Raw genomic sequence first — 26722 nt, 5'->3', positions numbered from 1 at the left:
TGGAAGGGAGAAATGAATTACAGAGGTGCATGGTGAGGAAGTTTCGGTAGGTTATTGATAGGTGCATAATTTTGATTATGATGATGCTTTTATGATGTGGAGAAATGACTCATTGGAAAAGACCCTGAGGCTGGGAAAGACTGAAGGCAGTAGGATAAGGGGGGCAACAGATGACAAGATGATTGTATGGCATCACTGACTCAATGAATGTAAGTTTGAGCAAGCTCTGGGAGATGGTGAAGGACAGTGAAGCCTGGTGTGCTGCATTCCATGGAGTCACAAAGAGTCGGACACGATTGAGCAACTGAACAACAAAAAGTGTCAAAAATTAGTGACTTGTGCATTTATTATGGCTGAACTGGATCTCCGTCGTGGCACCCGGGCTGCTCACTGGGGCACGTGGGCTTTCTCCAGTTGCAGCATGTGGGTTTCTCTAGTTGTGGAGCACAGGCTCTAGAGTGTGTAGAACTTGCAGTACGCCAAGTTCTCTGGTTGTGGCACACAGGCTCTCTAGCTGTGGTGAATGGGCTTGGTTGCCCTGCAGCGTGTGGAATCTTAGTTTCCTGACCAGGGATCACACTTGCATCCCCTGCATTGGAAGGCAGATTCTCAACCACCGGACCACCAGCCAGGTCCCTGTACATTTTAAATAGATGCAATTTACTGTCTTAATTAGACCTTAGTAAAGCTTTCTGTAATAAAAGTCAACAACAGTAGTACAAGCAGAGTATAGAGATATCTTGTACCTATTGATAAATGTAAATATTCTAAACTTACATATTAACAGAATTGGATCACATAGAAAAATGTGATCCAGTTATAGGCTGTATGTAAAACACATCTAAAACAAAATTATTTAGATTGGGGTAAGATTATGGAGCATATCAAAGAAATGCAAACAAAAAGAATTGAAGTCATCTTAATATGAAAAAGGATTGAATTTTGAGTAAAAAAAAAATGTATCAACTCAAAGAAAGTTTCTGTATAATGAAAAGGGATGCAACCCATCTGGAGGGTTGCATGGGAAGGAGCATATTGTTCACTAGTAACATTTGGTATTCTGCATAGTTTTAGTTTTGGGACTTCCCAGGTAGGGCTAGTGGTAAAGAACCCACCTGCCAGTGGAGGAGCCGTAAGAGATGTGGGTTCGATCTCTGGGCTGGGAGGATCCCCTGGAGGAGAGCATGGCAAGTCATCCAGTATTCCTGCCTGGAGAATCCCATGGACAGAGGAGACTGGTGGGCTACAGCCCGTGGGGTCACAAAGAGTTGAACACAACTGAAGCAACTTAACACACACACACATGTTAGGCAATGATGTGTAACAATATCCTTTGCCTTCCAAAACAAGAATCTGGAGGACCCTATATAATTATTAAATGATCTGATAGAGATTATGAATGTTTTAGTCATAAAAATTGCTGACTAGAATAATAATTATTATTTGTTGGGGACTAGATTCTGTGCCCTTTAAAAACATCATTCAAGGTTTTCCAACAACTCTTCAATCAATGCAGGTATTGTACTTTACAGGTTAAGAAATAGATTCAGAATATGGCCCAAGGACACACAGATAACAGAGGCCGTTCTAAGAAGTTCAGTTGATTGAGGCTTGAGGAGGAACATCCAAAGCATGTATGAATGGCTTGCGGGGGGGCAGGTATACATGTTAAGTACATGTGTGTTTCCTTATACTTCAGTCATTGTCTTACTCAAAGTTTTGTATAATAGGATTGCAACCTGCATCATTCCAGCAGGCTGAACATCTTGAAAATACCAACTGCCAAAATAAATGTTGTCTTTTGAGAGTAAATATTTTCATATTTCTACATAACTTTGATGTGGCCTTATTCAACTGGTTTTATTCCGTGAAGAAAATTATATTCTTCAGCAGATGGACAAATTTTAAGGCCAATATTTCAAGGCCAAGCCTTAAAAATAAAATCCCAAGTAAAATGAAGGAAAAAATTGAACTCCCCCCAGAACTTTTCATTTTTTTTAAATGTCTTTTAAATGAGAGCTTTTGCTTTTTTCCACAATAGATAATCAATAGAATTTTGTATTTTATTTTGAGGCAAGGGTAAGTTTTAATCTTTTATTCTTTAGTGCCCAAGGGATCGTTTTGGCAACTGATAAACTGGCCTACATATTAAAATAATTTTATGGTGGGTCTTTGGATATCTTAGTATAAAATCAATTTATGTCATATTCAGTTTATAGCACTGGGAAGTTTGCCTGCTTATGGCAACAAATTAGACCTTGCATTTACTGGTGGCTCCCTGTAACACATAGTTTATGGTAAATACCTGTGTATCTTTGGAAACAAGATATACTTTGTTTTACCCAGTAAATGCATTATTTGTGAAAAGTATATAAATGGAATTACTGAACAATGAATTTGACTTTTTCAACCTAGTCATTTTGCAAGATTCTGTTATTTATAATTCATATTTATTAGGGTTCATTCTTTCAATTAGCTTTGTCTCCTGTGACAGGTAGCTCTTACATATGCAGATACTTAAATATTCAGATAAGTAAATTAGATGTTGCAATAGACAAATTCACACCCATCATTTAAAGCTTTGTCCATTGACTGACTAAATATGTCTCCATAAAGTTTACTACCTTCTGTTATGAGAGACCACGGTTAGGTTTCTCTCTTCTTCTTCTAGTCTTGAGGTGTACAACAAAGAGGTGTCTCATCATTGTTTTCATTTTCACTGAAATACATGGCATTTAAAATATATTGCATCTTCATCTTTTCTTCTATCCCTTCTTGCTCACATCTACTGTTCCAGAGAAAACGAACTGCTGTTCTGGTGAATGTATTTGTTAGAAGTCAGTTTCTCTGTCTCCTGCCAGTTGAGTGTGACCACCGCCCCCTCCATCCTTCTCCAGAGACCACAGTGGTCTTTACTACCTAGGTAGTCAGCAGCTCTGACCTCTGCTGTGTGGGCATTGAGATAGGGGAAGTTCCAGAGTTCTGCCTTGCGCCATCAGGATTGTATCCCTTCTTCATACCCTCCTGCTTCGTGGGAGCTGCCATGCAGCCTGTGTGGGGTGATGACTTTGAAAAGTGTGCCTTTTCAAAGTCACGACTAGAAATAGACCAGCACTGATGGTGACTAGTGCACACATGTGATTGGTAAGGTAACCTGTTCATGTGTCTAGATGTGTGTCCTCTGTGGGAAAATTGCACATCTTCCCTATTTTCCAAAAGACAGGAGACAAAATAATGCAAACAGGGGGCGGCACATTAGGATAGCCTAATAGGTTTATACAGACTCGGATCTGAACCTGTCCTTCATTCAGCACTTCGTGGTAAACTGGGAGGATATAAAAGTCGCTAAAGCATCTTTGCCCTGAGATACCTCTAACCTTCCTGGACCCAGGACCAGCACTTGTAAGATGACCAAACAGACACGGAGCATTTAAGTAACCTGCCTAGAGTCCCACAGCTGGTCATCAGTGAAGGCGGAAACCAGCCTGATCTGTACTTTTAGCCATGCGGTATACTGCCTGAATCGAAGACTGATTCATAAAGACAGGAATTCCTGCCCTCAAGGCGGTTTTCTTTCCATCGGTGTAAGCGGTGTACAAGTCCCTGGGAACAGATCGCTACGAGGCACATCAGCATGTCCCTGCCCAGCTCTCCAGCCACAGCCCTCAGTTGTCATAGTCTCTGAACTGTATCAGGTCATCTCCTGTGATTGGTACCGTGACCAAATCCAGCTTCAGTGTAATTAGGAGTGACTCCAAGTTAGAAACACGTTTCTGCTCAGACATCCTCTCTGGCATCTGTGTTTGCTGGATTGATTGACCGCGTCTGCCCCAGCCCTGTGCATGCACTAGGTTCTCTGCCAAGGTTTGTGAAATAGCTCAGCGAGCCAATCCCAGACGGGCGTGGGTGTGGCCCGCTGCCAAGCTCAACGCCATTGCCTCTAACAAATAGGCTTATCATTTTGATTTATTTATTTTATGGAACACTGTTGATTTTGATGAAATCCAAGTAGGCATTTTGTGACTTGGTAATCGTAGCCGTGGTTTGGGCACTCATTTGAAATATGGCTCCTTGAAAAGATAGAATATTTTAAAGAGTATATTTATGCAAAAATAAATTATGAATTCCTTTAGCCACCTCCTCTCTTTAGAAATAGTACTCATGCATATTTTATACATAAATTGACAAGGATGGCAGAGATCTCATCTTCCCTGTAGCAATCTGAACCAGACTGATTGAGGATTTATTGCCTAATTATACTTGTCAGCTTGACATAAAAGTCATTAGTTCTGGAAAAACATGTTTTTCAAACCAGGATTATCTCTCATTAATACAGTCAATATCTAACATATATTTAAAGCTAAACAGAACAGTGATCTCTAAAGCGTGTGTTACGGACTACAGGAAAGTGATGGCTCCAAGTCCAGGTTTGTATTTGAGGAGAGACAGTGCCATGTTGTACATCATTCCCTCTGCTTTGAATACAGTGTTGTGAATGCTACTGACATTGACCCATTCTGTTGATAAATTATAAAGGTAATAACAGATGACTTCTGTGAAATGGTTACAGTGGGTGAGTGACAAAGCTAGGATCTAAATCTGGGGCCCAGAGCGTGGCTTTTTCCTCAGCATCAGAATCCACTGGCCATTGATCTCTGCAGTGTCCACACATGGTCTTATTCTCCTTTCCTAAAGATTCCCTAGAGAAGGGAATGGCCACCCACTCCACTGTTCTTGCCTAGAAAATCTGATGGACAGAGGAGCCTGATGGGCTACAGTCCATGGGGTTGGGTTGCAAAGAGTCGGACATGACTGAGTGACTAACACTTTCACTTTTCAAAGTACATGTAAACTTGGAAGCTTAGCAGGATAAACCAAGTAGTCATATTGAGACAGCCATCTGCCGTGAATATTCCCCTTTGCCCCATGTTCAGGCATGTGCTGGATTATCAGTGGATGTTGCAATGAGGCAAAGCAATGCCAGAGACCTATAGGGCAGCTACACTGTGCCCATATGTGCTGGTACCTTCTAGTACCCACCCCCCCACCTATACTTCCCCAGCACCACACAGTGGACATGGTGCTCTGGGTAGTAAAGTCACTCATCAGTTATTTCCAATATGCTACAGAGTTCACAGCAGACTTATTCATCTGCTCATAAATGTGCACTTTTCTGCTCTAAATACCAGAAGGTGTTTTTGAACAAAGAAGGTTGCATTCATTGGCCCAGTTCAGTCCTACCCCAAAACAGATTCCATTATTAAGTTTTTCCATGTCAATTAAAATGTTTCTATAGCAGTTCACCCTATCACAGAAGGTTTGTATTTATAACCAGAATGGCTGGGAAAGGTCAATGTAGTTATTTTCCATTTTATCAGTTCCTTTCTGCAATAATAGTTTTGCATAGTTATGTATTTGAATTGTACAATGGGCTGAAATATTAACTTACAAATTAGAACTAACAGTTAAAGTAGCTTAAAATAAACTTGCCTAAAACATGGCTGGGGAGCCTGTACTTAATCTACTGTGCCTTATTAAAGAGTGCCGAGTTGTGGACATTGTCTAGAAGGCTATAGAGAACACGATCTCATGTTATGTTTCTTGGTGGGACCCAAAAGACGAACGGGTCTCTGGCTCCATGAGTAGACTATTCAGGACATTTTTAGGCTCGTCCCCATCTGATGGGTTGTTAGAGCATCTCTAACTTCTTCCCGAGATGTTTCCTTAGAAACTGAAAGACGGGATGTGGTGAACAGTATCCCAGAATGTCACCATGTTCTGACACATGGTGCAGAGCTCTTCAGAGCAGCTCTATGAAAACTTGAGATTTATCTAGAAAAGGTTCCTTTAATGCCTAAGCCACACCTGGTGTCTGGCCCTCTACTTTGGCAGGCAAAAACAACACTAATTCTATCTGTTCCCAAGAAGAGAAACTATAGAGGCTGCTGCTGCTTTTGAAAACACACTCATTGGATTTAGTCTGATGCTGTGTGACAAAATAGCAGTAATCAGTTCTGTAGTAGTCGGCATCCTGGACGTCTTGACAAGGGGGATTATCGAACCCTTGGGTCGTTTGGTTCTGAGATACAGCAATAGAAGTATGCTGTGGATTTGAAGAAAAGAGAATTTGGTTTTACTGGAAACTCAGATTCATACACATACACACACACAAATCACATCACATCCCCTTGAATAAGGCTGACTCTGGTTGAGTAAGGCATGCCCCATTGTGTACATAATACATGTGATTTGCCGGAGTTGGACATCATAGCTTCCTCAGTGACACCCGCAGATATCTGGGTAATGGTGGTGTGTGCAGTGTGACTCTCACTTTATTTTAACCTGATAACTGAAGATTGTCACTGTAAAAATATATATTTGTTATAGCCACAAACAACCTCTTAATATGCACTCAAGAGCCTTTGAAGGTGCCATCAGAAACACAACCCCTGTTCTCTGTAAAGGCACTGTGCTATCTATAGCTGTCCCATGCCCTGGGACACATAAATCACCTTGATGCCTTATGTGGTAAGTCACATAAGACAGAAAAGATGCTCTGGCCCCAGCAAGCCATGAAAACTGATTGGTTCAGCTGCCATTAGTTGTATAGCTAACTACTGCAACACTTGGTGGCTTAGAGAAGACCATTTGATTTTGTTCATAATTTTGTGGGTCAGGAATTTAGGAAGGGCTCCTGTGAGCAATGTCTGATCGAGGCAAGTGCTGGGACAGCTGGTACTGGAGGGTCCATTTCTAGGGTGGTTCCTTCACTCACATGTCTGGGTCTTGCTTCTCCATGGCCTCTCCCCCATCATATGGCATTTCAGTCTCTGGGACTCTCCTCGTAGCTTGGACTTCCTGTAGTGTGGTGGCCTCTGGGGAATTAGGTGTCTTCTGTGGTGGCTTAGAATGCCAAGAGCAAGTGTTTGAGGGCAGCAAGGGGAAGCTGCAAGCCTCCAAGTGTCATCTGTCATTTCTGCTGCATTACATTGGTCAAGGAAGTTACTATGGGCAGCCCAGATTCAAGGGAAAATGGATTAGATTACACCAGCAATCTCCAAAGCAGAAAGTTATGGGCTATAAAGGAGCTGGTTTTATTCCCCAAAACTCCTTTGGGGAATAAATCAGTTTTGTAATTACTGGTTGCCCAACAGCTACTTTGTATTTGAGGAGAAAAAGTGAAATGTCGCACATTGTTCTGCTTTGTATTTGATCTGTGCCTTAATGCAGTAAAATCAGTGAGCTTGCCTTTGACTCACGGTTAAATTTTAAGTATGAGGGTAATTTGTTATTGTTTAGTTGCTAAGTCATGTCCGACTCTTTGTGATCCTGTGGACTGTAGCCCACCAGGCTCCTCTGTCTATGGGATTTCCCAGGCAAGAACACTGAAGTGGATTGCCAATTCCTTCTCCAGTGACGGTAATAATTAACTGTATATGGACAACAGTGGCAAGAGAGGGCTGAGAGATGACACGAAACTTTTTTTTTTTTTTTATATTCATTCGGTTGCGTCGAGTCTTAGTTGCAACACACGGGCTCTTTCACTGTGGTCCAGGGACTCTTGTGGCACGTGGGCTTAGTTATCCCACAGCACGTGGGGTCTTAGTTCCCCAGCCAGAGATCGAAACTGCATTCCCTGCATTGTAAGGCAGGTTCTTAACCACTGAACCACTAGAGAAGTCCCAACATGAAGGTTTTAAGTATGATTGGTTGGAATATGGTTACTCTATTGACTGAATTAGGAAACCCAGGAGGAGACACATAATGATGCTTTTCACTGCAAGTAACAAAATACCCAACTGAAAGCACCCTAAAGCCCTTCATTTTTCTCACAGCAGTAGTCTGGGGCAGATACGTATCAGATTTGGCTCAGCTCAAAGATGTCAAGGCTCAGCTTGCTTCTCTGAGTCTTTTGGACTGCCTTTCATGTTGCATGATGGCCATCTCAACTCCAGCCATCCCTCAATCATCATTCATTTTGTCTATTAACAGAAAAAGGAAAGAATTCTCTCTTGACATCTTCCAACTCAGGAACTCCACTCAGATTTCTCACAAGTCCCATTGGTTAGGATCGGGTCACCTTTCCATGTGCTAGCTTTAGAGGAGACTGGAAGAGCTGGTCTTTTCATTTTTAGGCTTTTTTGTAAGCAGCCAGCTCAGCTAGCAGGGTGAAAGACATTAGGTGGGTAACCAACAATGTCTGCCTCCGTGATGAATATCATTTTTTCTCCCTACACAGTTGATAAAGTCTCACTTGCTGCTGCTGCTGCTAAGTCATTTCAGTTGTGTCCGACTCTGTGCGACCCCATAGACGGCAGCCCACCAGGCTCCCCCGTCCCTGGGATTCTCCAGGCAAGAACACTGGAGTGGGTTGCCATTTCCTTCTCCAATGCATGAAAATGAAAAGTGAAAGTGAAGTCGCTCAGTCATGTCCGACTCTTAGTGACCCCATGGACTGCAGCCCACAGGCTTCTCCGTCCATGGGATTTTCCAGGCAAGAGTACTGGAGTGGGGTGCCATTGCCTTCTCCAAAGTCTCACTTAGCAGCCTTTTAAGGCTTGAATTAAATGGGCTAAATTGTAACTCTAATAAATTAGTATTTTCTAGAAAGCAGTTGGTTTCTCTTTTACTTTGTGACTGAACCCCAATCCCACTGCTTCTTAATCAAAGATTAGATTATTTCCCTTATACTTTAAAAAATTGATTGAAAGCTCTTTGGCTTCCGTGAATACATAAATCCATCTCGTTAGGCATCTTGCAGAATTGCCTTTCTGATATCATTACATATTACATATCTTTATTCAGTTCAGTTCAGTTCAGTTGCTCAGTTGTGCCCAACTCTTCACGACTCCATGGACCACAGCACACCAGGCCTCCCTGTCCATCACCAACTCCCAGAGTCTAATCAAACTCATCTCCATTGAGTCGGTGATGCCATCCAACCATCTCATCCTCTGTCATCCCCTTCTCCTCCTGCCTTCAGTCTTTGCCAGCATCAGGGTCTTTTCAAATGAGTCTTCACATCAGGTGGCCAAAGTATTGCAGTTTCAGCTTCCTTCCAGTGAACACCCAGGACTGATCTCCTTTAGGATGGACTGGTTGGATCTCCTTGCAGTCCAAGGGACTCTCAAGAGTCTTCTCCAACACCACATATCTTCATAAGTGCCTTATAAAGGCTTATATATAGGGCTTCTCTGGTAGCTCAGTCAGTAAAGAAACTGCCTACAGTGCAGGAGACCTGGGTTCAATCCCTGGGTGAAGAAGATCCCCTGGAGAAGGAAATAGCAACCTACTCCAGTATTCTTGCCTGGAGAACCCCATGGACAGAGGAGCCTGCAGGCTACAGTCCCTGGGGTCGCAAGAGTCGGACATGACTTAGTGACTAAACCACCATATATGTATATAGGGGCTTATAAGAGGAAGACAATTCTGTAGACATTGTGAACCTTTTTTTTTTTTTAACTTTTTTGTAAAGTCTGGAGGCTTGGAGGACTCTGTCATTTAGTGGGAGTTGAACCAGGAAGACCAACCGTAGCTGTTGCCTGGATGTCAGCGGATAACTCAGCTGAGCCGAGCCTGTGACACAAGTAGGACTAAACCCAAAAAGTAAAGGTCTTCAGCTGGGAAGAAAGAGTCCTGACTCAGAAAGGGCCATGGTTTGGGCATCTGAGCAGTGTATAACTTCCTAAGCTGGATAAAGTTGGAATCCTTTATTCTCTGGATCTGTAATTGTCTAATCTTTAAGTGTCAAATTCTGATATTTTTTAACCTTAAAAAAAATTCTCACGTAATAAATTTGAGCTGAGAGTGTCAGTGTTGGTACCTTTGCTAATGAAAGGTAAAGGAGAGGTGGTGAAGACCCAAGGAAAGACACTCCAAGTATCATCTTGAATCTGTAGCAGTTTATTCACTCATCTAACCTTCCTTGGATGCCTGCCATGCTGTCAGTGGTAGGGGTGGAGACCACAGAAGACCAGACCTGTCTTTGAGGCACTGATAGTAACCTGAGAGGGTGTCAGCCACCTTGCTTCTCCATCACAATAGAAAAACGAATATGGTAGGTCAGTATTGTCTGCCAGGTGGGTTAGTTGGGCTGGTTCCCCTTACCATTTTAAAGATCTTGGTCTCTGTATTTGAATAAGTGTAGTGAAATCACAGTATATTACAGTAACTGTGTTTGTACTGAATTCTGTTGAGTGCCAAGAGAAAGCCAGCTTTACTTACTCTCCTTTCTGATATTTCAAAAATAGATCTCAAAGCAACTCAGTGCCTAAGCGAAAATGTTTATTTCCAAAATACCTGACGTGATTGATTCAAGTCAGTGAATCTGTAACTTACTAGAAACTGTCTTTCTGAGACCCATATCTTAAATATTAAAATTACTGCTGAGAAAATGATACTTTTCTAACCCCAGAAAAGTTTAATGTCTCACATGCAGAGAGAAAGCAAAAACTAGTGCCAAGTTTATTAAACAGCTCTCTTACCTTCCCTTAAACCCCCAAGTCTGGCCTGACTCTAGGCTTGAATGCACAAAATCATGTGAGCCCTGACTCATGGCATCAAAGGCAAGTGGCCCTCCATTATTTCTGGGGGGCCCACTGGTGGCCAGAGGTGGCCCGGGTTTTGACTGCCCCCTTTTGCTCCAAACCTCAGTCCTGGCTTAAATCCAGTCTTCTGGGGCCAACTTATCTTCATGTTTCTCCCCGCTGTAGGTACAGCCTATTGGGTGGGGCTCTTGGCAGGAAGGCCTCCCCTCCCCACTTAGCACTGACAGAGGGAGACCCCTGCCAGACAGGAAGTGATTTAGGTAGGTCACAGGGATCTGAAGTTCCTCAGCCATCTCCACCACAGTGGGGAGTTCATCACCTTCTGGGACTTGTTCCACCTTGTAGGATCTCTTTTCCCACTTCTCCATCTTCCTCAAATCCAGAGACTTCCAAAACGGAGCTTGTGTTTAAAACTTTCTTAATTAAATAGTCTCAGAAAATGTGTTTTCCTATGCTCAAAGCATTCACCTTTCCTAAGACTGGTGATCCACATTTATAGCCACATTTGGGAAACTGGAGAAAGTCTGAAATTGTAGTTTGTCTTTAAATGGGCTCATCATTCAAGGTGTCCTGAATCAGCATTTAAAGCCTCGGGGTCCCCTCCGACAGGGGCTGGTCTAGATCTTTGGTTCCCCTGGTTTTGGTCTGTTTCCAGGTGTGGCACTGGGCTCACTCTCTCTATAAATAGCCTTATTCTCTCTTATGATAGTCTGGGTCACAGGAGTAGTTTTAGAATAAAACACTCTAGAAGAACTGGGCCAGAAGCAACTTAGGGCCTGTAAAATGCCTATTTCCAGGACTTCCCAGAGTGGCCCGGAAGCCTAGGTCATGGGGTGGGCACAGCAGGTCTTCCTGGGTGTTGATTTCCCAGCAAACTTGTAAGAAATGTTTAAATGTTAAAACTACAGCATGTTAAAAGAATAGAGTACAAACTTCAGACAGATTTCAAGGTAAAATGTTTCAAGCATGAGAAGTTTGCTTCCAGGCTACTCTCCCAGGGGCTCACATAACTCTTTTCCAGTTAAGGCAACTCTGGTGTAAGTCTGAGAAACACTGGACTTAAAGAGGGTACCATCATGCAAAAATGTCCAACTTTTTTAAAGGCATTCTGTTCCAGCATTTGTTAACTCCTTTTGCAGATAACTTGCAAACTACAGTTATTTTGTGTAGCGTATGTGCCAAAAAAGTTGAGTTGGTGTACTTGCAAGTGGAAAACTTAAATGCAATAGATACTTTTTAAGGAATCCTAAAATAAGTTAGTGTATAAATAATCACCTCCTGGTTATCAGTTTTGTAACTCTGAGCTTAATAAAATATTTTAAGTGGGTTTTTTCAATTAATTATAAACATCCACTTATCTTAATTGGAAATAGTTCTTTATTAATTTGATTTTGAAAAAATGTCATGTATCAATAACCACTGATTTCATGGGACTCTGAGCAATGAAAATTTAAGATTGTATTTATTACTGGAGTTGAATAATCTAAAAAGCATTTTTTTAGATCCCTAATAATATTAAATGTGTAAATTATTATTTCTAATACTTGCATTATCTTCATGACACATGTACAACAAAACATCAGTTCAATGACGACGTTCTTGAGGGCAGCTGATGAAATAACCATGAGGTTAACCAGGCTAACTTCAAAGTTGATTTGGAATCTTATACTATTTATTACTATAAGCAATTGTATTAGTTAAATGTAAATGTTCAGAGTATATTCTCATTAATGTTCTATATATATATATATATATATATATATATATATGTCTAGCTACTTCCAGATGTTTAGTCTTCCTTGGCCTTCATACAGTGTGATCATTCAATAAATGTTTAATAGATAGGCTTATTAAAGTTTTATTTATTATATTTAATGTAAAACATTAGAAATGAAAATAAATTAGGTTGAAGTAGAATGGACAGTGTAATTGAAATAATGTGGAGTAGAATTTAAATAAACCTCTTTTGTTAGCTTGGAAATTTAAAAGTATGTGACCACACTTAAGATGTAGTGAAATATATCATTATGGAGGAAAAAGGAACAATATTGTATTATTGGTTTCTAGATTCACTAAACCAAAGGCTATTATGTTTCGTCTAGTCTAAAAATAGAGGTGATAAAACTAACTTAGCTACATTTTTTTATTAACTCAAAAACTATCTGGCTTAAGCAACTGCTTATACAAGATTTAAATAAGATGATGATCAGCATATAATTATCATTGGCTAAAATAGTGCATTATTATATGGAAGTTTTAATAGAATATTTACTTTTTTTCAATGATTGTTTTAGTCTCATTATAATCCCTATCATATAGGAAAAATACCATTACAAAATGTTATTGAGTTACCTGTTTCATTATGAAATAAATTAAGAAATTTTAAATCATGTTAGTCTGAAAAATTCTATTACTAAGTTAAGGTAACATGGGGAAAATGTATGTTTTTCTAGGACTGTGATTAAATCAGGGCTTGGAAACTAGTAAATTGACTTTGATTTGACTTAAGTAAAATATTGTTCTTATTAGAGATGAATATTTGGTAAATCCAGTCTTGTGACTGTTAACTCTTCTGTAATTCAGGGCATAGCAGGATCGGGCTCTGGTCTTTAGGAAACCACTAGCTTGTGCTGGGTTTTGCTGATAGAGTGATGTCTCTTAACTGTAAGCAGAACTGTGATAAGTTGTTGAAATTTTAATGAATTTTTGTATATTTTTCTTTCACTATCAGGCTATCAGCTGCAAAGGTCAACACAGTATATCGTACACTCTGTCAAGGAATCAGACTGTGGTGGTTGAGTACACACATGATAAAGATACGGATATGTTTCAGGTAACATCTTTCTTTTTTCATGGAAATTTTTACCACATTTTTCCTTCGATTCTTCATTTTGAAACATAGTCAGAACTCCTGGCACAATAGTGTTTGGTGATGTCCAAAGGGAAAAAGGTGAAGATAATATTAAAATTATTCCTGTTTGGTTTTCAAAAGACTAAGAAAACAGTTCTAAAATTGCAAAAAGAAATTGTAAAGACTACATTCTCAGATCTCAGTGCAATAAAGACTCTATAAAATAAGAACAGAACAGAGACTTCTAGAGCCAGCTGTTTTGAAGGATAGCCAATTAATAATGTTGTGATAGTTTCAGGTGGACATTAAGGACTCAATCGTCCATATACATATACATGGGCTTCCCTGGTGGCTCAGATGGTAAAGAATCCACCTGCAATGCTGGAAACCTGGGTTTGATCCCTGGGTTGGGAAGATCCCCTGGAGGAGGGCATGACAACCCACTCCAGTATTCTTGCCTGGAGAATCCCCATGGACAGAGGAGCCTGGCGGGCTACAGTCCATGGGGTGGCAAAGAGTTGGACACAGTTGAGCAACTAAGCACATACGTTATATATACATCTTTTCTCCCCCAAATTTTACTCCCATCCAGGCTGCCTCATGACACTGAGGACAGTTCCCTGTGCTGTATACAGTGGGTCCTTGTTGGTTATCCATTTTAAATATAGCAGTGTGTACATGTTGATCCCAAACTCTGTTAACTATCCATTCCCCTCCCTTCCTTCCCCCTTAGTAACGGTAAGTTTGTTCTTTAAGTCTTATTTGTAAATAAGTTCATTTGTATCATGTTTTTAGATTCCACATATATCGCTTTTTGGCCTTTTGGCTAAGATCAAGTGTAGATTCCACATATAACCGATATCATACAATACTTTTCGTTCTCTGCCTGACTTACTTCACTCAGTACAACAATCTCTGGGTCCATCCATGTTGCTGCAAATAGCATTATTTCATTCTTCTTAATGGCTGAGTAATAGTCCATTGTATATATGTACTACATCTTCTTTATCCAATTCTTTGTCGATGGACATTTAAGTTCCTTTCATGTCTGTTGTAACCAGTGCTGCAATGAACACTGGGGTGCATGTATCCTTTCAGACCATGTTTTTCTCTGGATATACACCCAGGAGTGGGACTACAGGGTCATATAGTAGCTCTATTTTTAGTTTTTTAAGGAACCCTCATACTCTATCCATAGTGGCTGTACCAGTTTGCATTCCTACCAACAATACTGGAGGTTTCCCTTTTCTCCATGCCCTCTCCAACATTTATTGTTTGTGGATTTTTTTGATGATAGCTATTTTGACTGGCGTGAGAGATCTCATTGTACATAAATGATTTACATTTACCTAATAATTAGTAATGTTGAACATCTTTTCATGTGCCTCTTGGCCGTCTGTATGACTTCTTTGGAGAATTGTCTATTTAGGTCCTCCACCTGCTTTTTGAGTGGATTGTTTGTTGATTCTCACTAAATCACATCATTGCTTTGTCACCAAAAGAGCCAATGTCAGCATCTTCATATTATTATAAAACTAATTTTGGTTTCAAGGACCTGGGCCCATTAAAAAGGTCTTGAAGACCCTCAGAAGTTCATGGACCACACTGAGAAATACCAAATTTTACTATACTAACCTCTTAATTTTATAACTGAGAAATTTTTATCTTTGGAAAGAAAGAGCTTAACCTTAATTGGGCAAAAATGGCATTGGTGGCAGAATGCAGATTTAAGGCTCCTCAGTTCTCCGTTCTCTACGTAATACCTACTCAACCGCTTTAAATAAGGCATGGTAATAGATTTATTAAGAAAACGTAACTCATTTGTTATTTTTACTGAAATAATCTCATTCCTTTTGCAGACTAACTGGACATACTGGAGATTAATGTCAGACTAATCTGAGTAGAGTTAAGCAACTCTTAGGCCCTAAAAAGCAGGAAAAAAATTAAAATAAGCTTGATTTTTTTTTTAACAAGTTTATGTGTCTAAATTCTACCACTGACAGAAATCACTGAGCAAAAGCATTGCAGCATTCATATTTCTCAAGTATGGACCTTGTTGCTGAGGGCTGTTCAGCCACTACCCATCGAAATGATTTGTAGGTTAACTGAATGTCTAAAAGTAGAACATCAGAACGAATCAAGAAAGGGCCTTTTACTGCATTTCCAATAGTGGACTCAGATAATAGGCTCAGAAGTCAAAAATATTATTGTCTGAAAAAGTCAAACCTAGATCTAAATTTAAGAAATTAGTTAAGACTGATAAAATATGTTAATATAGTCAGAATAAGATCTTAGTCATTATTTTCTAGAATAAGGGTAAATAAAGGAACAAGAAATGAACATAGGTATTGAGAAAGTAGAATATAAAGAATACAGTTTAGAAAAGGAATCAAAGGCAGTGATGAAATGTCTTACAGAGCCCCTAAAAGGGAAGGCAGTGATGCCAGATACATTCTGATCATGGAGGTAAGGAAACTGGCCAGGTCCTGAAACCAGTGTTAGTGGTCGTTTCCCCCTCTGGTTTCTAAGTTTCATATGCTCCACACCTAAGTGCTGCAATGTCTTGTGTTTTGATGGGGCTTTTTGTTTTTTTTTATTTGTTTATAGTAGTTTTAGATAGTAACATTTCATTAGCATCTATGTAGTTGAAAAAAATGTTAGACTGTTTTAAAATTATTTCCTAAAACAGTATACATGTGTGTGCATGTTTGTGTATGTGGCTCACCAGGTTCAAGCTCACTGTCATAACCTTCCATTAATGAGTTTTATTTCTTGAGCACCTACTACGTGTCAGATCCTCATCTAGTCACTGGAGGTGGACAGGTAAGGCTCTCTCTCATGGAACCTAGATTCTGGAGTACACAGAGAGACACAGAGAAGCAAGCACTACAGCAGGGCCAGGGCCCCACAGCAGAGTGGAGGAGGAAGGAAGTAGTGTGAGATGAACTCAGAGAGGTAGGCAGAGGCCAAGAGGGTAAGGGGCTTTTAGGCCAAGTAAAGAGTTTGAGGATTTTTTAACAAGGAAGAGATAAAATTCTACTTCTATTTGGTTAAGATATCTCCAAGGACTGTCCAGAGAAGAATGTAGGAGGCAAGTGTGAAAACAGGGAGAAAGATTGGAGGCTGAGGTGATGCAAACCAAGAAAGAGCTGATGACAGCTAGAGCTAAGGTGGGGAAATGTGGAAGGACTGAAGATGTGTTTGGAGGAAGAGTTGATAGAATTTACATGAGGTTAAACATAAGCGTGGAGAAATTGAAGAATCAAGGATGACTCGTGGGTGTTGATTTTTAGCTTGAGCAAACTGGGTGCCAGTCACTAGGGCTTGAAGAGGATTCAGATTCTGTTGGAAACATGTTATATTTGAGATGTTTCTTAGATATCCACATGGAGATCATATATGCTAGTCTGAAGCAAAGAGATCGATCAGGATTTGGGGGCTAATAAATGGGATTTGATGAGATAACCTGGGGAGAGAACAGAAAGAGAAAGAGGCTGTTTACCAACTAGCCTGGAAGGGTTTCATTAACTTAATACCAGGTACAGATGTACCGGGACATGCTGAGTGTAAGCCCTGGAAACGTCAGCAAGCAGGGTTTCAGTGGAGCCAGGCCTGCTGAGAGCATGATGATGGAGTGGCTCTGGAGTGGGTTACAGGATGAGTAAGGAAACAGAGGTAGTAACTAGTGACAAGTTTTTCAGGCAGTATTACCAGTAGAAAGAATCAGAGAAATGGAGCTCTAGTTTGAGAATTGCTTTCCAACAAAGGAAAGCATTTTTAAAAATGAGAGACTAGTCTAGAACAGTGCTATTCAGGCTGCTTAGCCAAGCAGCAAAACTTCAAGGATGAGGTGAGTGAGGAAGTTGGGAAGGCATGCATTTGGAAATTTGTAATAGTGGTTTGACATTCCTGAAACACTGAAGTGGATAATCATTTTTCTAATACTGATTTTTGTTATATTTTGAAAAGATATTAAGTGACAGATTGAAATTTTAAAAGCAAACCAAAAAAACTAATCCTTTACCTCACAGTCCCAGAATTTGAGAAGCTCCAGAATGTTTGATGGCTGACCGTATGATCCAGTTAGGAGAGAAATGGGTGATTCAGCAGAGCAAGGGGCCAACATCAGGAGCAAAATCCTTGGGAAGGGCACAATACTGGGCTGCCTAGCACCCATGGAGAGATAGGTTGTGGATAGGAGCAGCAATAGCTCATCCTAGTAATAGGAGGGAAGTGAGAAAATAAGGTTACATATGCAGGGGCACAGGTAGGATTGATTTGTCCAGAGAAGATGAAGGAGGCCCTTTCAGGTGTTTCTGTACCATTTTACCTGTACTGACTTTGATTGACAACCAGGCAAACCCAAACTTTTCTCATATCCATACACAACTGAAAGTGCCATATGATGCTGTGTGTATCAGTCAGCAGCAGGGAGAAAAATTCCCTCTGTGCCTACTATATGAATATAAAATGGAATTCAAATACATCATGGCTGGTCCACATGACTAACCTTAAAATAATGTAGGATGGATCCAACAGTCAGAGAAAGGACAGGCTCCAAGTCTTCCACATTAGGTGAGTTTTCATTAGGAAAGTGGCCTAGTCTTCCCACCTCTGGCAACATGAGGTTTGTGTCCTAAAGTATAGAAATATACTAACACTCTCCAAGTTAGATTTAAGTGGAAGGGAACTGATAAATGTTAAATAACCACTCAGGTAAGTATCCTGACTTGAAATAATTGATCCTAGCAGTATGTTCCAGTTGGAATAAAATGTCATGTTTTACAGGCAATTTCAGTTAATTCATCAAGACATTAATTTAATACATGGGGAATGGCCTTTCTTGAAGAGAGTAATCTCTGTAGACAAGGAACAGTTGTGTGACGCTGTGCTGGAGTGTGGTTTTAGCTTTGAGCTTTTCACAGAGCGTGAGATATCTCTGCCGTCTTCCACGGAGGTGACAGAAATTAGGTCATGGCCTGTGTCTTCGTGAGAGCTCGGGGGTTCGTGTGATGACCTGGCAGTTTTAGAACTTTTCACATTTTACTCCTGAGCTTCAATGGAATAGAGGTTCAGGACAGATAGATTTGTTCCTGAGTTTGGCATAGTCTCCTGTGTACTTTCCTATATTTGTAAAATATTTTGCAGTGTATCTGTTACTTTTCTAATTTAAAAAACTAAAGTGAAATCAAACAGCAAGACAAATGTTGTATAATATCAGTTATATGTAAAATATGAAAATAATTCAGAATCATAAAAATGGAAATTAGAATGGTAGTTACAGGGGGTTCAGGATTGGGAGATGCTGGTCAAACACTGCAAGCTTCCATCTATGAGATGAGGAAGTTCTGGGTACGTAATATACAGCATGGTAGTCATAGTTAATAATACTGTATTATAAACTTGAAAATAGCTAAGGAGAGTAGTTAAAAAAAAAAAAAAAAGCCTGAAAAAATCAGAGCAATCTGAATCAGTAGAGCTTCTGAGTTACACATCCAGCTTTTCAGTGAATCTAGCAGAGGGAAGATTCTGAAACTTGAGAAAGATGAATCATAAAGTTTATAATCTAAATTTTATGTTGCACTTTGTAAAAAGGTGTATGTTTTCTAAACCTGAAATCCATATGTTTAGGATAAATGCATCTATTTAAGTTTCAGTGAACCCGGTGGTTTAGTTTATTCCAGGAACATTTTAATAGGACAAGTAATTAAGCATTGTTAAAAAGAAAAAAAGAAAATAGATGTCTGTTTTTTACAATGCTTATGCTTTAGAGAGAATTTTGAGATCAGGATAAAGATACCTAGGAAATTGAATTCGGGGGCCTTATATATGTATGTACCCTGGAGCTCCGTGTGTTCCTTCCATTGACAGCTTCAGAATCAGAGTCACTGCCGTTAGGAGAGAACATTAATATCATGTTTAACAAGATATTGTTTACATATAAATTATTTTAAGACATATCTTTGGCATATATAACATTTATTACTGTTTCCTAGTTAGAGATTCATAGAACATCATTACATAGACAATTTAGTATTTTGTCATGAGGACTTCCTTACCTGTAACAAATATTTCCCAGGACACAGAAGTACCTGTCTTATTTGGATTTAGTGAATATGAAAAGCTTTGTTGGAACTCTTAAGATCATGCTAATGAAATATATTCTTTCTGGCAGCATTTAAACTTACCAAGGAAGTAAGCCAATAAAATATTATTGTCAGCTTTATACACCTTGCCAGGATAATTCTTTAAAAATTCAAAATTGAACTGTTGTGACCAGCATTTTTAAACCTTTCATATGACTGTATCTCAAGCTTTGGGCTGACTTGTGTAGCCTTTTACACCGTTCTCACTTACGCGGAGGAAGGGAAATAGGCACTGGGTCTCTTAAGCCTGGGGTAGGGCTGTGCCATGAGTCACAGGTGGGTTCACTCAGTGTAAAAAACCAGGCCCTGGGGTCTGCAGCCTGGCAAGAGTAGGGGAAATAGGGCTTTAGTTTGCTGGCTGCCTTTAAAATCTCGGGGTTTTTTTTTTTTTTTTTTTTTTTTTTCACTTGGAAATACAAGAGGGGAAAAAGGAATGATTTTCTATGATAGTAATAAATTATGTTTCTACCTGATCATACACCTGTTTGGGGTGAGATATGTTTTCTTCCAGAATAGAAAATGGAGCTTTTTTCTTAACATTTAAAAGGTGTTATGGTTGGTTACCATAACACCTCCCTTAAACAAGAGAAGGAGCAGACTTAAGATTTTTTATTCTAACCTTCCTAGTAGAGATAATGAATATTAAAGGATCCTGAACACTTATTTCATGTGATGAATATGGTGACATATTTTTGGATATGAGTGGATCATGAGTTATAATTTGATTTATTTAGGTGGGCAGATCAACAGAAAGCCCTATCGACTTCGTCGTTACAGACACAATTTCTGGCAGTCAGAACAATGATGAAGCGCAGATTACACAGAGCACCATATCTAGGTTTGCCTGCAGGATAGTCTGTGACAGGAACGAACCTTACACAGCACGAATATTCGCAGCTGGATTCGACTCTTCCAAAAACATATTTCTTGGAGTAAGTACTATTAATTAGTACATTGTTTCTAGAAAAACACCCATTATCATCATATATATAACATTTAATTGTGGCCAGAATATTTGCTTTGCAAAATGCTTCTGGCTTTAGATTTTGAAATTTTCATTTTCATGAAAAACTTATTAAAAAGCTGAAAATAATTGTTATATTTGCCATATTAACTATAAAATATGGAGTGACTTCTTAAAAGTATGTATATTACCACATATAACGTATGGTAGATTTAAGGGGATTTATTTCAGAAGGAAAAACAAATGATCAGATCTAGATAATGGGGGTTCAAAAGAAAATGTTGTTCATTCATTCAAAAATTTGTTAGTTTACTTTGTTCAATATTGGGAATTACAGACGTGATATCACAAAGAACAAAACAAAGCTAAAAGACTAAAAATATCTCTCTTCATAGACTGTCCATGTAAATAAAAAACCCACACTTGTAGTGACTATCCAGTTTTAATATAGTCCCTTTTTGAATCAAGGTATTTTTGCAGGGGGTAAAAAGCTCTCTTAAGATGGCCTAAATGGTAATAAAAAAGGGTCATCCCGTATTACAAGAAATGCCTAGGAAGGCCAGCTGCAAGATTGGTTGATCCAGTGATTCTGTAATGTCAGGGGAGCCAGATTTATCCCATCTTGCCCTCTGGGCACACCAGTTTCCTCAGACGAGGTCCTGGTGTGGATGAGATGGCTCCTATACTTCCACACCCTCCCCACTCCCCGCAGCATGACAACTCGCTGAAGAAGGGGAGCAAGGGCCATATTTCTTCCTGGTCTCTCTTTGAAGAGCAAAGAAACCTTTACAGGAAGCTTCCCAGAAGACTCACTTAGGTCTCATTGGCCAGAACTCAGTCATATGCCCACCCCTAAACCAGTCATAAGTGGCTTACCTTAATCAAATTTACCCAAGTCCTGTGAACACTATCTGGCTCTGTCCCCAAGAAAGAATGGCCAGGTGTCCAATCTGCCGTTATATCCAGTCACTTGTGCCTTCCACCTTTGATGATGTAAACACTGATCCGTATGAAAACAAAACATAGTGGCCACAACCTGTTGGCCTGATGTATTTTGAAATTTTGTTTGTTGAATGAAAAATTTTCACTTCCTTCTAGTACTTACCTGATAACAAGTTCATACAAAACATTTTTAGATAATAGGATGAAAGCACTGCACAAATAGAACTGAAGAATACATACTGGATTCCTGAAATCACCTGGGGTTGTGGGGGTAGGGGGAATGTGGTTCGAAAAAGAATCTCTGAGGTAGAGGCCCAGACATCAGGTTTTCTTTTGTAAAAGCCCAAGATAAATATAATCTGTCTCCAGTGATAAATCATTCATCTATTCTTACACTTCTTTCATTTTCTCAAACTAATTGCCTATTTTATCCTTCTGATTATTAGCTTTAAATAGAGAATGAAAATTGCTCACTTTCCTCCCCTCTGCCCTTACCCAATATTTTGGAGAGATTCTAGAACCTTTTTGTGTTGAACATCATCTTCTCTGTGGTATGCTTTCCAGGAAAAGGCAGCGAAGTGGAAAAACCCCGACGGCCACATGGATGGGCTCACGACCAATGGCGTCCTGGTGATGCATCCGAGAGGTGGCTTCACTGAGGAGTCCCAGCCTGGGGTCTGGCGTGAGATCTCTGTCTGTGGAGACGTGTATACCTTGAGAGAGACCAGGTCTGCGCAGCAAAGGGGAAAGCTGGTAAGTGGACTTCACACAAAAAAATGCATAAAACTACAAACACATAACTTGAACACTGTCATTTTTCTCCCCAGAAATTCAAAATCTTTGTCTAGGTCTTAGGGTTGTGGTCCACTGACCCAGGAGAGTAGGGATTTTCTCCGAAAATAAGAAGGAAATGGCCTTATTCACTATCATGATTAAGCTTTTCCAATAGTGGAAGAAAATTACCTTTTGTTCCTAACTACATTAAAAGCATAATTCTATCGTTATACTTCACCATTGAATTCTGTTTAAATTCACTTTAAGAAAAATGAACTTATTTTTAGTGTAAAACTTTACTAATTTGGAAAAATTCTGAACAGTCTAAAACTAATTAGTGAAAATTATGAATTACAGAATTATTTACTAGACTTTCTGGGGACAAAAAAGATAATTAAGTTAGCTTTTTTTTTTCTTGTTCATAAGAAATTATAGTTCCCTATATAATTCAAAGTCATAATTACAGTTTTACTTGAAATAGTTCACATAGTACATTGACTTGGCATGTTAATATTTTTTCTATAAATATTACTGCTTATCCAAAATGCCCTAAAGCTGTTGGGTTTTTAACCCTTTCTTCTATGGAGAATCATTTTAATACCTTAAATAGTAAGTTTTGGGTTTCTCATACTGCCATGGCTGTGTGATACAGCACTAAAAGGTTCTTAGTAAATTTTCCACTCCAGTACTTTTAATTAATTGTTGTGTAGAAACTAGAACCAGAGAGAACAAGTGTTTTCTTTCAAACTACCAGGGAAATAATAATATAAATAATAGAGGATGTGATCTAGTTCACAGAGAAAGATGATATTTCTAAGACAGAAAAAAGATGGGGGATTTTACAAAGCTGGTTTGCTATTCTCTACTGGATGTTTGTTTTTAGGGGATAGTTATTTTTATTACTTGTTTACACCATTATTCAGCTGCAGGTATAGCTTCTGCCTTTTGTGATAAAATCCCAATCTTGGAGCATTATGACTAAAAGTGAAAAACACTTTCTATGAAAGCCAAACAGATTCAATAAACTTTGCTGAAATATGTTTCAAGAGATTGTAAATAGGAAAGAGGATGTAAAATCTGTTTTCCAGAAAAAGTTTTGATCATAGGCTAATTCTACACAAAACTGGTTTAGGATGGTCAAATGAGTTATTGATCATTATAATAGCAATAGTAAGTAATCAGTGTATGTTTGCTGGGTGCAGACACTGCATTAAATGAGCTAATGTCTCAGAAATGTTAATCTGCACACCAGCCTTGTCAGGGAAGTGGAATTATCCCTGTTTTATGGATGAGGAAGGCACAGCATAAAGAGGTTGAATATTGCCCAGTCACAGAGTTAGAAGGTGGCAGCAAATGGGATTTTAAATCAGGAGGACCTGAGTTTAAGTTTGAACTCCTGGCTTCTACTCAGTACCATCTTATAGGGAATCATACTTGGTTGGCACCATCACCCTGGGCAGATAGAAAGCATACACTGGTGTCCAGGAGGGCACAGCACAGGATGAGTTTCTTGCCGACTCTCATTCATGTATTTTGTTCAGAGATAGTTGTTACTTTTACATGCTCTGAGAGGGAAGACATGCTGCTGTTGGAGCAGTTACTGCATGTTAACAGTTCTGAAGCCAAGCCATGGTTCCAGGTCCTGATCTGCCACTTCGCTTACATGCACGTAACTGGAACAATACTAGTACCTACCCTTTAGAATTACTGTGAGAACTGAGTAAGAATGGAGCAGTGCTACACCCAGTCCCGAATTAGTTGCCATGACTAAGCAGGAGCTAAGGGCTGGGAATCTGATAATGACCGGGATGTCCAGGGCTCTGCCCTCAAATTGTGGAGTCTGGAAAACGTTACAGGGGAGGCCACAAATCATTAGCATATTTTGCGATTAGCACAGTCAGAAGAAAGTACTGGAAGGCACAGGAGTCTCTCAGAGGGACACCTATCCTAGACATAGGAGTCAAGAATATGTGGAAAATAAGAGACCATAGACTTAAAAGTTACGTTATTTACCAAGAACTGCCCTGCAGGAAGAAAAAAGGTTGTTCACCCTGGCTAAGGGGGCGGAGACAAGATGGTAGAGTAGAAGAATATGAGCTCACCTCTTTGTATGAAAAGTGAAAATCACAATGAACTGTTAAACAGTCATCAACCAAAAAAACAACCCACTAGAACCTACCACAAAAGATATCCTACATCCAGTAAAAAGGGAAGAGGCCCCTTTGGAGTGGTAGAAGGGGCACAGTAGTAATAAAATCAAATCCAGTACCCACTGGGTGGATGTCCCACAAACTAGAAAATAATTATATCGCACAGGTTCTCCCACAAGAGACCTCTGAGCCACACATTAGGCTCCCCAGCCTGGGTTCTGGCAATAGGAGGAGCCGTAAGGGGCAACTATGGCTCACTGTGGGGACAAAGACACTGGCAGTGGTAGTTCTGAGGAGTACTCATTGGTGTGAGCCCTCCTGGAGGCTGCCATTTTTTTCATGAAAACCTAGCCCCGCCCAACAGCCTGTAGGCTCCATTGCTGGGATGCCAAACCACCAACAGGGTGGGAGCACAGCCCTCCTCAGTAGGAGACAGGCTGCTTAAAGTCTCCTGAACACATAGCTGCCTGCTTAACATATCCCTTGACATGACCCTGTCCACCAGAGGGATAAAACCCAGCTCCACCCAGCAGTGGGCAGGAAGCAGTCCCTCCCACTAGGAATCCTGCACAAGCCTCTAAGACCAGCCTTATTCACCAGGGGGTAGATTGCAGAAACAAGAATTACAAACTGGCATCTTTCAGAATAGACACTGCAATCACAGAAAGCTACACAAAATGAGATGCCAGAGGGAGGAATATACCCTAGACAAAGGAACAGATAAAACCCCAGAAGAACTACTAAGTGAAGTGGAGATCTACCCAAAAACAATTCAGAGTAATGTTAGTAAAGATGATCCAGGGATCTCAGAAAAAGAATGGAAGCACACATAAGAAAATAAAAGAAATGTTTGACAAAGACCTAAAACAGAAGAACAATACAATAACTGAAATGAAAAATACAATAGAAGGAATCAGTAGAATAACTGAGGCAGAAAAATGAATAAATGAGCAGGAAGAATGGTAGAAATCACTGCTGTGAGACAGAATAAAAAGAAATGAGGACAATCTAAGAGACCTCCAGGACAAAATTAAATGCACCAACATTCACATTATAGGGGTCCCAGATGGAGACGAGAAAGGACTTGAGAAAATATTTGAAGAGATAGTAGCTGAAAACTTCCCTATCCTGGGAAAGGAAACAGTCACCTAAGTCCAGGAAGCATGGAAGTCCCAGGTAGAATAAACCCAGAGAGACATGCCAAGATACACAGGAATCAAACTGACAAAAATTAAAGACAAAATATTGATATTTACCTTGAATATAAATGGATTTAAATGTATCTAACCAAAAGACACAGACTGTCTGAATGGGTACAAAACAAGACCTATATATATGTTATGTTGTCTACAAGAAACCCACTTTAGACCTAGGACACATACAGACTTAAAGTGAAGAGATAGAAAAAGAAAGCTAGAGCAATACTCAACAGGTAAAATAGACTTTAAAATAATGACTTTATAAGAGACAAGGAAGATCACTACATAATAATAAAGGGATCAATCTAAGAAGATATAACAATGACAAATATTTATATACCCAATATAGAAGCACCATGATACATAAAGCAAATGCTAACAGCCATAAAAGGGGAAATCAACAGCAACACAATAATAGTAGGGGACATCAACACCATATTTATACCAATGGACAGATCCAGACAGAAACTAAGGAAATAAAAACTTTAAATGACACAGTAGGCCACACTAGATTGATATTTATAGGAAATTCCACCTAAAAGCAGAATAGACTTTCTTCTCAAGCAATAGAATGAACATGGAACATTCTCCAAGAGAGATCCCACCTTTGATCACAAATCAAGCCTTGGTAAATGTAAGAAAATTGAAATCATATCAGGCATCTTTTCCATTCACAATGCTATGCGATTAGAAATCAATCACAAGAAAAAGAAAACTAAAAAATGCAAACACATGGGGTTAAACAGTACTCAATAACCGAGAGATCACTGAAGAAATCAAAAAGGAAATTAAAAAATACATAGAAACAAATGACAATGAAAGCACAGCAATCCAAACTCTGTATATTACTGTGTTAGTTGCTCAGTCACGTTCAGTTGTTTGCAACCCCACGGACTGTAGCCCACCAGGCTCCTCTGTCCATGGAATCATCCAAGAAAGAATACTTGAGTGGGTAGCCATTCCCTTCTCCAGGGAATCTTCCCAACCCAGGGATCAAACCCAGGCCTCCTGCATTGCTGGAAGATTCTTTACTGTCTGAGCCAACAGGAAAAAGCAGTCCTAAGAAGGAAATTAACAACAATTTAATCTCACCTCAAGAAACAGGAAAAATCTCAAACAATATAACCTCACACCTAAAGCAACTGGAGA

The 26722-nt window shown here is 39.6% G+C and overlaps 1 protein-coding gene across 4 annotated transcripts in view; it reads left to right on the top strand.

Moving 5' to 3' along the window:
- PELI2 (pellino E3 ubiquitin protein ligase family member 2) overlaps positions 1–26722 on the top strand; it is a 194619-nt gene that overhangs the window by 154844 nt on the left and 13053 nt on the right. For 3 of the 4 annotated variants that reach the window (XM_061156981.1, XM_061156980.1, XM_061156979.1), the window contains exons 3-5: positions 13279–13380; positions 20279–20476; positions 22015–22203. In XM_061156981.1, the coding sequence (XP_061012964.1) occupies positions 13279–13380; positions 20279–20476; positions 22015–22203 (489 nt within the window). The remainder of the gene's footprint in view (positions 1–13278; positions 13381–20278; positions 20477–22014; positions 22204–26722) is intronic. The other variant, XM_061156982.1, reaches the window with a different exon arrangement.

This window comes from Dama dama, chromosome 12 (assembly GCF_033118175.1).
Source record: "Dama dama isolate Ldn47 chromosome 12, ASM3311817v1, whole genome shotgun sequence".
Lineage (NCBI taxonomy): Eukaryota > Metazoa > Chordata > Mammalia > Artiodactyla > Cervidae > Dama > Dama dama.
Note: the sequence above shows the minus strand (reverse complement) of the source record. Positions and strands in the feature narration are given on the sequence as shown.